Raw genomic sequence first — 16,677 nt, forward strand, 5'->3', positions numbered from 1 at the left:
CTATAAGAATCATTGTTAGTGTTTAAGCAATCAGAAAAAACTGTAATACCATCAGTGTGTAGTTGGCACATTGTGTGCTTAGTAATATGCTGGTTTGTGTTAACTGTTTGGTACAAAAATACCATTTTTACAAAGGTTTGAAGAGTTAAGCAAGATGTATTAGCTTTTGCAAGAGGCCTACAATGTTTTGCTGATTTGGTGTAAGGTTTTTTTATTTGTGTGTAGAGTTTTGCACAAATAGCCAATAGTTACAGAAATGTGCTTAAGCAATCAGAAAAAACTGTAAACACACCGCCGCTCATATATATATATCTCACATCCTTCTGCTGGAGCTCTGTTCTAAGCTTCTTTAATGAAAACCTCTGAGTTGTCTGAAAGATAGAAACCAGCCTCACACTCCCAGAAGTGAGTGCTCCTCCTCCCTCTCATTATTCCTGTTTATCTGCATGAACATCCATCTCACTCCAAAAGCCTGAGGATCAATCATAATCAAATGATAATGCTAAATTATTAAAAAATAGCAGGGAGGAAGGCATAACTGTCTGTTTAGAATAATCCTGACTCAAAGCCCTTTTCATTATCCATCTACTGTTATGCTGAGAGGGAGAACAAAGAGGGGGCAAACAGCATAGAAAGTAGAAAGAAAAGGGGATTAAATGAGGAGAGGATATGTGTGCTGTTTCTCTTCCTGCTCCTAATATTTCAAATCCTGATCAAATAACAATGCTTGGCGAGTGGTGAGCCCATTCTTTATACAGTAAATGGGGTAAACAGAGACTGGAGTCTTTAAAGACTTCTGAGGTGTGTGAAGTTTATCTGACGCTGGGTTCGCTTCAAACGGCCAGGGTCAAAACATGCTGCACAACCATTCAAAACACAAACTAGGCCATGCCAAGCAGGACTACACTCATGCTGTATGGATGGAAGTTCAGGAAGAGGTTTCTGAAAATGTGTCTTTGTGGCCTGGCTACACTAGAAAGTGGAACAAAAGTTGGCCCAAGAGACTGACTGGACAGAACTTGGACAGTGCTTTCGATTAATTAGATTAATCAGAAACAAAACAAGCTTCTGAGGATTCTTGACTGCTAGCAAGCAGCACTTCCTCAAAGGACACTGATTAGTCAGAATCAAAGCACATTGTACATTTTGCAAGAAATTTTGACCAAAAGACTTTTGTAACAAAGGTCACTGTTTTATTAGCCATAGCTGGTAGGCTCTTTAATGTCACTTTGAAAAGTAAGTGACCATGAATCTTTTAAATGATATCATCTTTCATTTTCTTGAAGAAACCAATACAGTCTTGCTAAAATCATATGATATGCTAACTCTTGGCATTGGGCTACTACCGTAAATACTAAGCTAGCAGGACAATCAATTCACAAGGCTTTCAGATAAACTACACACAGATTAACACATCAAGTCACGTTAGCTTTATGTTTACAGCCCCACATTAATGATTCACTTTAATCTCTTGTCAGTAAAAATCAGGCACGACACAAAAGGCGTCACACACTTCAAACATTTCCAGCTGATGTCTCTTTCTCATCTTGTCTGGCTGAATGAGTTACCAGCTGGTCGTTCACTGGGGAAAAGGCACCACTAACATCAGTTTGCAGGCTACGTAGCCAATTAACTTCTCAGCTGTCGCCCTGTCAGCAGCTCAAAGCTCACCTGCAAATGTCATCATCAGTCAGTTTTGATGTTAAATGCTGTGGCCTTTATCTGTCAGCACCATTACTGATAACACTGTCTGTGTGTAGGCTGAAGTTAGCACAGCAGGCTTGTTTTAATGTGGACCCCGGGCTCTGCTGCCAACACCGGGTCCACCGCCCACTTCATGGCTCAGATGGTAAAGAAAAATTTTACCGATGTCCAAAATGAAAGGCTATTATATAAAAACTTTGATAAGTGCCGTCACATAGCTATGGTATGTTTTTTCTATTTGAGCTGTAATACAACCTGCACCTGGCTTTAATAGTTTCCATTTGGGAGACTATGTTCAAACTTTTAAAATAACACAAACAACAACACCAGTTTAATTTACTTTACAAATATTACACCGCTGCCAAAAATATCAGCTGTCAGCCACTTCGGTCTGAAGCCCCTCAGCTATCAGAAAGTCATTCCACTGGAACATTCATGGCAACTGCCAGATTGCATTAAACTGCTGTGTACTGTACTCTCCATCTCACACACACAGACAAAAAAATGTTATTTAAGCTTTAAGCTCCCATTTATCACTGCAAAAACCAGCTTTTCCACTTTTAACACAATGTCCTCAGTCACCTTCAACAAGACTTCATGAGTGGGATGTGCAGTAGCAGCTCTGGGCAACAACAGACAGCAAAGCTTCCAAACATCACATCCTGAATGTCAAGTCAAGCTATTTTGTCATTATCAATTTATATGCAGATTCTATTCTTAGTAGCCAATGGTGACATTAACATGTCTTTGTACAAAGTCTATAAATTGAAAAAGTTGAAAAACTTCCTACAGCAGCACAAACTATTTTGATTGGTCAAGGCGTTCCTGGATTTCAAACAGAACCAAATTACAAAAATAGTTCAACAAAATATGTTTCTGAAAAATAACTGAGGTCAGAAATGAGACGTGGGATTTCGGAATCAGCCTGCATGTTTGCTTTTGGACACTACTCAGTGGCCTTAAAGGGGAGCAGTAATAGTTTGTAGTTTGCTAATCAGTGATGAGGGAATTGTTTAAATGCATGTTCTGTGGTGGCAGTGCAGTCGCTGTACAATTTGTGGATGAGACTCTAGGTGTGGCACCCAATGAAACAACACAGCTGCCTACACAGTCAATGTAATGGAATAATGTGTTTTTGAATACAAATAAATTAAAGTAATAATAAATGACACATCCTGTAGACACATGCCATTAGCCCAGTCATGGCAGTACAACAGAGGTTTTAGTTGAAAGCCATCAGCTTCTGTGCAGACAGTATTCTTGTTATTATTCTTCTTCTGACACTGATATGGTGATATCAGTGTCAGTTACCTCCTGCCTCCTGACATTTGTTATCAGACATCATGAGTTTCTTTTAGGATAGTATGTCTCAGATACCTGATAAAGTCCTAGTGGAAACTGAATATATTTACATCTCTGATCATGTTTGATGGATTTTCTTTTCATAACATTTTAAAGGATCAGATTTTACCATTTCAGACGATATCTTCAGAGGTCAAGATCCCCAATCTACCTTCTCTGATGAATCAGCCTATCTAACACTTACAGTAACAAGTGTCTAAGCTTCAAACCCTCCACTCCACAGTTCACTTACTGACTCATAAAGTATGTATGATCCCCCCTTATCTGCCTCAGGCTTGCTTGTACTGCTCCAATAAATAGTTCATCACTTCAGTTGCTGTTGTATTCGGGCCATCTATTTCCCTGCCTTTTTTTTACGACAGACTCGGGGACAGTGCTGCAAAGTGCTACCTTTGCCCAAGGACGCTGTGTGACAATAAGATTAGGGAGCTGTGCTCGGCAGCTAAGTGAGTCGAGTGTGTTGCATACCCCGTTGCCGTGACAGCGTGCGATGCAAGTCTCCAGCTCGGTAAAAGAGGCATTTTGGCATCTGCGGTCTCTGCACACCTGTGGCAACACAAGCAGAAAGATCACATACTGTGGTAAAAATTACAGTGCACGCTCAAACACACAAACTTTGATCAGGCTTCTGCCAGTGCCCTTGTTCTTTGGAACAAACCCCCTGGGGAGACTGGGCAAATAGCATGGTTATGTCACTTCCTTTACACACTGGCTTGTAATGATGTTTACTGAGCTGATGCTACTGAAAAGGTTTAATTTTAATGCTTTTAAATCACTTCATTCAACATTAATATTTTTTTAGCTACATGCATGTGGGCTCCTACAGCAACACTGGTGCTCGCCCTCTGCTAACAGAATTACAGTTTTTTCTGAATGCTTAAACACTAACAATGATTCTTATAGCACAATTTCTAAAACTATTAATAGTTTTAACAAAATCACTCACTGAGTTTGCAAAACTAAAAGCAAAAAAACTGCTTTACACTCAATTTGCACTTTTGTAACACAATTTGCAATTGTATAAATATAATCAACTTCACAGCACTCTTGTTGCTGAACTGTAAACACAACTCACTGCTTTACACACAACTTCCAAATGATCAACACACTCCTAGTAAAACTACACACATTTATGGCTGGTATTTACACTATTTTGCCAACGTCTGGCTACACTGTCCAATGTGAGAACTGTTTTACATCATTAGTTCACTTTGCAATCAGCATGAGCACTGTGAATAAGCCACAGGTAAGCTTCAGTGTGGAGAACAATGGAGGGAGAAGGAAACTGAGAAGAGTGAGAATTAGAGGAAGGAACATGAGGAAGAGAAGGAGGACAAAGACTAGGACGTGAATTTAGAGGAAGAGGACGAGGAGGTGAAGAGGAAGGAGGAAGGGTAAGAAGAAATAGAATTACTGATGTCATCGGAGCTACAATAGTGGATCATGTGATCAACCATGGAATGACCTGAGGGAAGCTGGACAACGGGTTCAACCTGAGCCGCTACACTGTAGCAAGAATCAATAAGGACATAGTGATGAGAATGGGTTAGTACAGTTCCCTCACATTAAGTTTTGTAGTAGTACCATACTCTAATGAGAAAAACAACATACTGTACATGTAAAACTGAAACTGCTACTCCACAGAATTACTAGACATCCAGCATCTGAAGGAGGCATGCGAGGATATGGACCAGGCATCATGTCAGGCCTGGATACGGCACTCCAGGAGACATGTTCCCCGGTGACTTGGACTAGAAGACATTGTATGAGACGATGAAATTCTGTGGCCGGACCCAGAGAGACAATGAGACTGATTTTCTCCTCTCTCTCTCTTCAGTGAAATTAAACTATACACAGTTTATGGCTAGTATTTACACACTATTGTTGCCAACTGTCTGGCTACACTGTCACATGTGAGAACTGTTTTACATCATTAGTTCACTTTGCAATCAGCATGAGCACTAAAATAAGTAAATAAGCCACAGTAAGCTTCAGTGTGAATTTAGAGGAAGAGGAGGAAGAATTACTGATGTCATCAGAGCTACAATAGTGGATCATGTGATCAACCATGGAATGACCCTGAGGGAAGCTGCCAACGGGTTCAGCCTGAGCCGCTACACTGTAGCAAGCATCATAATGACATATGATGAGAATGGGGTAGTACAGTTCCCTCACACTAAGTTTTGTACCATACTCTAATGAGAAAAACAACATACTGTACATGTAAAACTAGGGATGTCCCGATCAGTTTTTTTGCCTTTGAGTCCGAGTCCGAGTAGTAATTTGATTTTGAGTATCTGCCGATACCGAGTCCCGATCCGATACTTTCAAGATTCTCCATAAGATCAATAAACTTTAATTTCTAAAGAAACATTTAACACTGGAAAGGCCCCCAATCATCAACATTATTATTATTATTATTGTTATTATGGTTATATTAATATTAATGTTGATATTATTATTATGAGTAGTGGTAGGCCTATTACCATAGCTTATCTGAGCATAGTCAATGAGTTAAGTCAAACCAACTAGCACGGTCATGAGCAACCGAGAGCCAAACAGCACCACTCTCTGGGAGTGGGCTCACCTGTATGCAACATGTGCTTGTGTGCGCACGCGTTTGCATGTGTGTATGCACATCAGGCCGCTGCAGACAGCTGCAGTGAATTTTACAAACGCCACCATGTAGACAGAAACACATAGAAACTGATAGCAGAGATGGCACCAGAGGACTGGGCAAGAGAACTAGAATGGGTGGCGCTGCAGCGAGTGCCGCCAGTGAGAAGGCAGAGAACTTCACTCGTACAATGCGGACTCTCTCTGAGAGCAGGTTCTATACATGAGCATGTTTAGTGTCGTGGTGAATTGTGGCAAGTGTTGAAAACGGTGTTGAGCAGCTTCAGAGCCCTCTGTGTCGCTGTAACGTCCAAGCCCTGCAGCGCTGTGACGCACAGTAGGCGACGCAGACAGCGAGCTGACCGTGGTCTGCTCAGAACATCCGTAACGTACACAATGAGTTAAAAAATAAGAACTACCTGTTGATTTGACACATTTTAAGACAGAAGCCGCGGGCCATATAAAGTTCGACGGCCTTTATACGCTACGACGCACCGGAGTGACGCCTTTTGTCATCCAGTCTCTCTGGCAGCGAGAGGGAGAGAGAGAGAAAGAGAGGAAAACAAACAGCATGCAAATGTAATTTATCACGGACCGAAAAAACTTAACTTATCGTGCAATTAATTGATTATTGTTTATCGCGACAGGCCTAGTCATAGCCACCCTGCACAGAAGGCGTTAACTTTGAGAGAGCCCTAATAAATATATATCCGAGTCCTGATCGGGAGGTAACAGCCGATTCCGATCGAGTCTGAAATCACGTAATCGAGGCCCGATTTCCGATCATGTGATCGGATCGGGACATCCCTATGTAAACTGAAACTGTTACTCCACAGAATTGCTAGACATCCAGCATCTGGAAGGAGGCATGCAAGGATATGGACCAGGCATCATGTCAGGCCTGGATATGGCACTCCAGGAGACATTTCCCCGGTGCCTTGGTCCCTGGAGTCATTGCATGCGATGTTGATGAAATTCTGTGGCCGGACCCCAGAGAGACGACAAGACCTCTCTCTCTCTGTGTCTTTTTTTTTTTTTTTTTTTAAAACATTTATTTATGCAAGTTTTCTTTTTTATAGACAACAACAGTAAGACACCTAAAAATAAGATACAATAAGAAAAGAAAAAAAAAAAAAAAAAACGAGAACACAGCAACAGTACTGCCATCACAAAAAACCAAATCAAATTCAACATGTCTGTACATATAAATGAAGTGTGCAAAAAATAAATTAAAAGCAAGTCCCAAAGATTAAGCCACCATAGAGGAGCAGAAGCGATATGGATGCTGCCAGGCCCGGTGCTCCAGTCTGTTTAAATTGTCCTGTAGAGACTGTCTTCTCTCCTTTGTTGATGTGATCCATAAGGGACCCCAAATGGCATGATATTTGGAGTAAGTATCAGAAAGTTTGTAACGCAACCTCTTCGAGGTACAAAACAGGAAACCCGTTCATTCAGCCATTTCTTAGAACAAGGTGAAGAGGCAGATTTCCATTCCCTTAGTATAATTCGTTTAGCAATAACCAATCCAAACATTAGCGCATACTGCAGAGTGGGGGAAGAGATAATGACTCACTGGAGCATCCTAATATCACCAATAGGCCGTCAGGGGTCAACTTTCTATTGTAAATAGTACTATACAAATTAAAAAATATCAGTCCAAAATTTATCAAGCTTAGTGCAGGTCAAAAATAAGTGAGTTAAAGTACCCTCATCCGATTTACATCTATCACACGTAGGAGAAATGGAAGAAAGATCTTGTTAAGTTTGGTCTTTGAATATATGCAGGCGATGAATAACTTTAACTGGATGAGTTGGAGTCTAGCATTCACGGAGCATGCTTTGATTCGATTCAGTCCATTTGTACACAAGTCATCTGGAATATCAGTTCCCATTTCTTTAACCCATGCTTCCTTTATGTGTAGCGAGGAGGTTGCCAGTGGAAAAAGGGAAACAAAATGTGAAATTAAATGTTTAGAGTTGGGATTCCTCAACATAAGCTCATAAAAAGCATGTTGACAGGGGATGGTTTCATAACTACGAACTGACTGCCTAACAAAGTGCCTGATCTGTAAGTACCGGAAAAAGTGCCCAGGGGGGAGATTAAATTTAGTCTGAAGTTGTGTGAAAGATGCAAATTTTTTGTTAATGTAAAGATCTTTAATTACAGACAGACCCTTTTCTGACCATTGTACAAAGACCGCATCCATAAGCCCTGGTTTAAAACAGGGGTTCTGACATATAGGCGAGTGAATAGATAACTGTGGAAGGCCAAGAACTCCCCTGATCTGTTTTAAAATCTTCAATGAATTGCGGAGGATGAAATCAGCCTTCAGTTGTTTCGTAGGTGGATTTAGATGAGAAAACAAAATAGCCTTTAATGACGCTCCAGTCAATGTTAATGCTCTACTTGATTCAATCTGTGGCCAGCTAGGTTTGGAACTATCACTTAGACCCGGTGGGGTGTCATTCCAAAAGACCCACGTTCTAGCATTACACGCCCAATAATAATGACGAAAAACAGGCAAGCCAAGTCCACCTTCAGCAGTGGGTTTCTGTAAGTGCACCTTAGAGATGCGGGGAGGCTTGTTAGCCCAAATAAAGGGCATGACCATGGAATCCAATGCTTTGAAAAAAGAAGATGTAAGAAATATAGGCATATTTTGAAAGAGATATAGAAATTTAGGGAGTACTACCATTTTAATAATATTAACACGGCCAATTAGGGAGAGAGGGAGGAGTTTCCACCTATCAATCATGTTCCGGACCTTCTCCAGCAACTCCGAATAATTCAACTTAAACAGCAGCTTTGAGTTTCTAGGGATAACAATGCCTAGGTATGTAAAATGTTCCTTAGCAATTTTGAGGGGCAAATTATCCAAAAAAGTGGAGTCTAGGCCATCAGACAAAGGCATAAACAAACTTTTTGCCCAGTTTACAGTAAATCCAGAGAGCTGTCCAAAATCACTTATCAGCGTAAGAAGGGGAGAAAGGGACTTCTTAGCATCCGCTAGAGTCAGGATCACGTCATCAGCATACAGACCGATGGTGTATTCACTGGGGCCACAAACTATTCCTGTGATTTGAGAACAATGCCTAATTGAAATGGCCAGAGGCTCAAGGGCCAGGGCAAAGAGCATAGGAGAGAGAGAGCACCCCTGTCGAGTTCCACGTTGAAGCAAAAGGGTGGGGGATCTATTGTGGTTAGTCAATATAGTGGATTTAGGGTTAGCGTAAAGCATTTTTAGAAAGGTTATAAAGCTCCTGCCAAAGCCGAATTTTTCAAGTACAGCAAACATGTAATTCCATTCAATCTGATCAAAGGCTTGCTGTGCGTCCAGGGATATAACCGCTGAATGAGGAAGTTTGGTAGAATACATAATATCTAACAAACGTCGAGTATTAGAAAAGGAAAATCTTTCAGGAATAAACCCTGTCTGATCAGCATGAATTAGGGTACCAATATGTTTACTCAACCTACTAGTCAGAACTTTTGCAATAATTTTTTGATCACTGTTTAGTAAACTTAAGGGGCGATATGAGGCAACATTAGTTGCATCTCTATCCTTTTTTAGAAGGAGGCAAACTTGTGCTTCATATAATGTTCCTGGAAATACGCCCTCCTTCACAGAACAATTTACCATCCGGAGTAAGAGTGGAGCAATAGTGTCTATATGAGTTTTATAAAATTCAATTCCAAACCCGTCTGGCCCGCAAGCTTTGCCATTAGGCAGGGAGCGAATTGCAGATTTAATTTCTTCAAGAGTAAAATCAGAGTCCAATTCAAGCCTAGATGATTCATTCAAAACTGGAATCTCCAATGAATTGAGAAAGGTAAATATGTCATCATCAGTGGCATCTGATTTAGAAGCATAGAGCTGACTGTAATATTGGAAAAATGTATCGTTAATCAGACTGGGATCAGTTAATAACTGTCCAGATAAAGAAAAAATTTTGTGGATCGCTCTTTCAGCTTGAACTCCTTTTAGCTGCCTGGCAAGCAGTTTATCAGCTTTATCACCTAACTCAAAGTGTGCTTGCTTAAGCTTTCGAATATGTTTTAATACCTGCTCCCCCAGCATATGGTTATATTCGTATTTTATTTTCAACATGGCATTAAGAGTATCTTCAGTTTCGAAATACGATATGATTCCTCTAAAGCAGCAAGCTTAGTCTCAGTGTCAGACAGATGTTTTAGACCTAGCTCTTTAGCAAATGACTGGTACGAAATGTGCTACCTCTCAGTACCACCTTAAAAGACTCCCAAGGGTCGAATCAGAAACTGCACCATTTGTCATTGATAGATAAAAATCCTGAGATCTTAGTAACAATATATTCACAAAAAAACATTGTCCGAGTATAAAGAAGGATTAAATTTCCAGTTGTGCTGAGGGGGCCCGATGTTGAAACGGATCTTAAGTGAAAGAGGGGCATGGTCAGAGACTAGATGCTGTGGTATGTTGTGCTGATTAACATTTGATATTAAGCTGGAGCTAATCAGAAAATAATCAATTCGAGAGAAACTACCATGTACAGGAGAAAAAAAGAATATTGCTTCTCAGTGGATGCTGAGCCTCCAAATGTCCACCACATCCAAAGAGTCAATCAAACTATTGAGGACCGGCACAGATTTTAAAGAAGTGGGGGGTTTAGTTGAAGATCGGTCTACGAGGGGGTCGAAATAGCAGTTGAAGTCCCCTCCAATGAGTATATTATGATCAGTATATTCAGAGATAAAATCGAATGTTTTACAGAATGTGGGTTTCCTGTAGAAAAATAATATCAGAAGACAGAGATTTAAGATGTGCGATACTCTGCCCCTCTTTAAGGCACCACCAAGACCTTACAGTTCCATGAAGTAAAAGTGATGGGGCTTGCCTCCTAACAACTGAGACTGTTTATCCAGTATTTAAAACAAAAGTATAACAAATGTAAACCGACATGAGATTTGACAAAAGTGGCAGTACTACAGCAACAAAAACAACAATCCTCCCCAAAACTTACCCAAAGCCGCAACAAAAGGAACAACGCGGCAGATCCCACATACTGTACTGGAGGCTGCCGGATAACGGAGCCAGCTGAGCTAAAACGACTCTTTTACTCTACCTGACAGCCCGTGTTGTTCCCCATTTATAAGACATAAAGATGACATCTGCACCTATCAAACGCGTGTAAGAAGCATATAAAGAATGCAAAAGCTAATGAATTGCAGCAGCTACTTTAGCAAAAACCAAACAATGTAAATCACAAAAGGTAAAGACCTTTCTCAATCAAAAGTATACAGTAGTGCAGCCGGTTAAACAGTACAAATCAGGCTGTGTCCACAACAGAATCAGCAAAACGCTCAGCATCCGTTGGTGACTCAAACACACTGACTTTGTTGTTGTGCACCACCTGGAGTTTAGCCGGAAAGCGCAGGTAGCACTTAAGTCCTGCGTCAACCAACTTCTTCCGAGCAGCACTGAAAGCTTGCCGTTGAGCTGACACCTCCGCTGTATAATCAGGAAAAATCCAAACCTTCTCTCCGCGGTACGAAAGTGGAGCATGCTGTCGGCTGAGACGGAGAATATCACTCACATCACGGTCGTTGTGGACCTTGGCGATAATAACCCGTGGCCGTTCGTTAGGCATAGGCTTAGGTCTCAGGCTGCGGTGCGCTCTATCAATCTTGATGGGTCTGCTAAAATTATCCTGGCCAAGCAGCTCTGGGAGTAACTTTGAAACGAAATCAGTTGGGCGCCTGCTTTCTGACTCTTCTTTTATCCCGACGATCCTGATGTTTAGCCTGCGAGAGCGTCCCTCCAAATCATTTACCTTGGCTTTGATGAGACCGTTAGCCACTTGTAGCTCCCTGCAAGTAGCTTCCAATGCTGTGATGCGATGGTCAGCAGAGGAGAGAGCCTCATCCATGTCACCAATACAGCGCTCTGTCTCAGTGTGCTTATTTTGTAGTGTAGACAAGCATGCCTCAATTGAGTCGAGACGCCCCTCCATGGACTTCTTCAAATCGTCCATAAGTGTAGAGACTTTAGTTAGCTCGGCACGTTGTTTCGTAATGGCGGCTAGGATATCCTCGTTGCTAACAGCCGCGGAGCCACCGTGATGAGAGGCAGATTTCTGGCTTTGGCTGTCCTCCCTTTTCGGCATAATGAAACAGCAATCTGCAAAGTAGCTCAGGAATCAAAAATCCACAGTAGCGGTCGGGTGGTGCAGTGGTTTAATTGCCACTTGAGGGGAATTGACACGGAGCTCAGCAAAACACGTCTTACTCCATTATTGCACACTGGCGCCCCCCCCCCTCTCTCTGTGTCTTTTAGTGAAATTTTATTTTCTTGTGTTTGTTTTGATGTGTGTGAATAAACATTCATACTTGAAATTTGAATCCCTGTGTGTTTATAGAACTATTTATGACAAAAGTTTGACCTCAAATGGACATACCTTGTGCACCGAGAAGGATGTGTTTTAAGTTACAGTTTTTTCTGATTGCTTAAGCACATTTCTGTAACTATTGGCTATTTGTGCAAAACTCTACACACAAATAAAAAAACCTTACACCAAATCAGCAAAACATTGTAGGCCTCTTGCAAAAGCTAATACATTTTGCTTAACCCTTCAAACCTTTGTAAAAATTGTATTTTTGTACCAAACAGTTAACACAAACCATCATATTACTAAGCACACAACTATCATTACAGCATTCTGACATGTTAGAACTATATTGCACAAAAAATACTTCCAACTTCCTTCCTGCTCAATTACATATTACGTCCTTAATGCTGTAGGAGCATAGAAACTGTCTTGTTGACGATGGTTCTTGCAAGCTTTGCGTCATAATTCAACACTTTAGGCAACACTCCATCATATTAGGACTAATAGTATCTGCATTAGCACTGTGTCTCCCCTCTGCCTGTTGTCGTTGCTTTCCTTTTGTTAGCCGGGGGAATCAATTAGGACCAGCCGAATCTGTGACTGTGTGATATAAGCATCTGTTTTGTGCTATGTGTGCATTAACCACTCGTTCAATATGATGACTCAAAATTCATCATGCTGGATGGCAGACAATATTCTCTGCTGCCTATTTATAATATATTACTCATGCAGCACTATTCAGGCCCATACAATAGCTGAAGTGGAATTCAAGTGGCTGGAATGTACTGCAGAGGCAAAGCAATATATATGACAGAGGAGAATATTCTCGTGGAATGGAAGAGTGCTAATTCACTGTGTATTTTCATACATATGTATTCCACATGCATAATTTAAGTCGTATTTTATATGAATTTGTGTATTTGTGCTCAAAGGTAGGTTTACCGTATATTCTAGGAGTACAGCAGGAAGCAAACCACAGAGACCAGACCTCGTGGATCTCAGTACTACTATTGTTTAAATGGGATCAAATAAACAGTAACTATTCATTGAGGAAGAAAGTATGAGTAACTAAGCAAAGAAAACACTGGCATACATATGAATTTTTACAAATCAGGAAGTTCGGCTTCAGATTTACATAACACACAATCTAGTGACATAGATGTCTTCACACAAACTCTATCACATAGCTAAGGAGAAGAAGACTCATCCTGGAATCAATGTCAGGGTAGCCTCTAAACTAGAGAAATAAAATAAGAATTTCCTCCATCATGTTCAGTTATGGACAATAGAGTGTGTTTATCACTATGACTATTGACCTTGAATGTAAAAATTTAACCCAGAGTAACAACAATTTAGTCAGTTTATTATTTATCCAGTTGATGTTGTGTCCGTGGGGGACTGGCGGTGGGAAAAATGCGGCAGACAGAAGGAGAGACATGTCTGTCAATATATGTAAAAATTGTTAGTATGCAATAACCTCCTGTTTACAGTAGGTGGCGCTGTCCACAGATGTCCACACATGGTCGGGGTTGGGTCTGTATCACATTTGAGGATTTTAGGAGCATCCGTGGTGGAGTTATAACAGCTCCAGTACCCTATGTGTCCACTGGATGGAGCCAGACCCCATGAGAATAGTGGAGACCTGTCTGTGTATCAAACACCCAAAAACATTTGATTCATAGTGGTCGTAGCTGTTACGCTGAATATTTTCAAATTCCAGGGGGCGCTGTAGAGCCATTTTGCATGTCGCAGTCCTCGCGACAGTTTCAGATCGCCATTTTTCGCGAACTGGGTCAGTCTGCCAATTTTGGTGAGTTTTCGAGTACGTTCAGGGGGTCAAAATTGCGCCCAATGACGCGGAAGAAAAATAGGGAACAATAATAATAATAATTAAAGCTGCAAGCCAGCAATGACGGGCCCTGACGGGTCCGCGGGACCAGCAGCCGCCGCCTCCCCTATCGTCCCACGACCTCTCTCCCAGCTGTACCGGCACGAGCTGTGGTCTGCAGGGCAGAAAAGTACAGCAAAACACACATGTACAAAACACAGGTCCCCGGTCAGTAGGTGGCGCAGTGACCGTAGCATGTCAGCATGTCAATCTGTGCAGCGTCCGATGTTAAGCATGACTGTAAAGTTTCATCCACATAGGATGAAGTATGAGGGAGATACAGCCAAAAATACATGTATTTCCTGTGCGTTGGCGAAGGGTCACCTTCGTGGTGGCGCAACAGCAGACCGTATGACGAAGTACTGCGTTTTTGATAACTTTGGTCCCTAAGCCCTTAAGGGCGAGTGCACCAATTTTCAGCCGTATCAAGCAATTCCCCTAGGAGGAGTTCGCAAAAGTGTAGGTGTACAAATTGGAACAAGGCGTGGTTTTTTTCAAATGGCGGACTTCCTGTACATCCTGGAATTTTCGCCCAAGAGGCTTTTTTTCTTGTCACAAGGCGATACACCATTCGGTGCTCGGGCCCTAATAATAATAATAAACGCTTGCATTTCAATAGGACTCTTGCACCTTTCGGTGCTCGGGCCCTAATAATAATAAACACTACAATTACAATAGGGCCTTCGCACCACTCGGTGCTCGGGCACTAATAACATTACAATTACAACAGGGCCTTCGCACCACTCAGGTCCTAATAATACCTACAATTACAATAGGGCCTTCGCACCACTCGGTGCTCGGGCCCTAATTAAAGCTGCAAGCAGCGCTGACGGGCCCTCGCCTTATTTTAATTTAATTAAGTTGTTAACTGTAAAAATCACAAATTTACCTCCTATCAACAGGGTAAACCACCAACAATCAAGAATGCATGATGATGTAGTGCCATGGCTGTGCAGTCAAAAAAATTTCAAACAAATATTTATCTATCTATTTTTAAAAAACCGTTAAGTTAGGGGACGTTTTTGTCCCAACAACACATTAGGGAGAAAAAAAGAAAATCCAGTGCTGTGCAAAAACTAATAATTGCAATAAAGTCAATTTTTTACTGATGTTTGACATGACCAAGACTGTAATAAGGTTAAAAGAATCCAGTCCACATTCACCTTTTCTATTAAAAATGAGCCATTTTGTGTGTTTGTTCCAATTTCAGCACCACCCCTTATAAAATTGGTGATTAAAGGGTTAAAATCCTGGGGGAAAATGATTTTTTCACTACTGTTGATTAGAACTGAAGTTAATTAAAAGGTATATGCAAAAAATTTAAAAAAATATTTATCTGATATATTTTTAAAACCGTTAAAAAGTTAGGGGACGTTTTTGTCCCAAACAACACATAAGGGTAGTGTTGCGAACAGTCCATGAGGGTTAAAGGGCGTGGCCTCTGTGGCTCGCAAAAGTCTGGTGACAATTCATGATTTCCCCATGTAACTTTGAACGGCTCTCACCGCTCGCATACTTTATCCAAACGTCTTCAAACTTTATGAGCATGATGAGGGTTTCGCCTGAACGCCTCCATATGTTGAAATCCTGACTTACTCATGGCGCCCCCTGCTGGTAACAGGAAAGACCTGACCTGACGTGTACTGCTCCTACATAGTTGACAGCATCAACTTCATTTCACCTCTAGAACCTTCCAACTAGTTGGTGAAGCTACACTATGAAGGCCCGTGAAGCTGCGTGCAATGGTGTCCGTGTGGCGGGGCGCTGTCGATCCTTCGCCGTGAGATTACTTTTGAGTAATAATGACCTTAATGACCTTCTATGATCATGAAAATTCATACACACATTTCTCGGGGGCATGTACTAGCAACTGATGGGGGTCTCGTAAGTGGGCGGGGCAAAATGGCTCAATGGCGCCCCCTTGAATTTTTAAATACCCCTCTCCATAGGAGTTTTTTTGGAGTAGGAAGACAAAATCGGCACACCACACAGAACACGTCCAGGCGCACATAAAAGTCTCTTGCACCATTGATCTAGACCACACAGGAAGTCAGCCCATTTTGATTTTGGCGGTCAAATTTCAGCGATTTCCACCTTTGGTATGCGGACGAACTCCTCCTAGGGATTTCGACCGATTGACTTCATATTCGGTCGCTGTCACCTAGAGACCATGCTGAACAAAAGTTATCAAAAGCTTTTCTCTAAGTTAAAGGGCGTTGGCCGCTGTGGCGTCACTTCGCCATTCATACACGAACAGCTCTCTCTCCCTACATACTTGCTCCAAACGGCTTCAAACTCTTTCTGCACGTGGTCAGAGCCCCTCCCTAAACGTCTCTATGTCATCATGATCGTGCCCGCTCATGCGCTCTCTTGTGGTGGACAAAGTAAGTGCCATGTTCTACACTGACATGCACTTATCTCTCACTGTTTAATCCTTCCCTGTCATTACCCAGCCAAATGAGGATAACAGATTTGCAGTGCCTTCAGAGACACCTGTTTGGTTTTCCTGTATTAGGCTGCCCGTGGCGGTTGGCGACTGTTGAACCGTCGCCATGAAACATCAACTGCTATAACTTCGCCGTGCATCGTCCTAATGTCCTCAAATTGTTTTCATGTCATAACGGGTCCGTCCCCCAACACGTCTGCACGCTCATGAGTCACCTGCACAGCGCCACCTACAGGAAACCGGAAGTAAACTGCTTCTTGACAATTTTCATGTATGAATCAAATGTTTTTTGAGG

The 16,677-nt window shown here is 41.7% G+C and overlaps 1 protein-coding gene across 2 annotated transcripts in view; it reads right to left on the reverse strand.

Moving 5' to 3' along the window:
* The window catches only part of adam19a (ADAM metallopeptidase domain 19a), a 263,959-nt gene that overhangs the window by 14,135 nt on the left and 233,147 nt on the right, over positions 1-16,677 (reverse strand). For both annotated transcript variants that reach the window (XM_028428685.1, XM_028428684.1), the window contains exon 17: positions 3,535-3,612. In XM_028428685.1, coding sequence (XP_028284486.1) covers positions 3,535-3,612 — 78 coding nt within the window. The remainder of the gene's footprint in view (positions 1-3,534; positions 3,613-16,677) is intronic.

Source organism: Parambassis ranga, chromosome 18 (assembly GCF_900634625.1).
Source record: "Parambassis ranga chromosome 18, fParRan2.1, whole genome shotgun sequence".
Lineage (NCBI taxonomy): Eukaryota > Metazoa > Chordata > Actinopteri > Ambassidae > Parambassis > Parambassis ranga.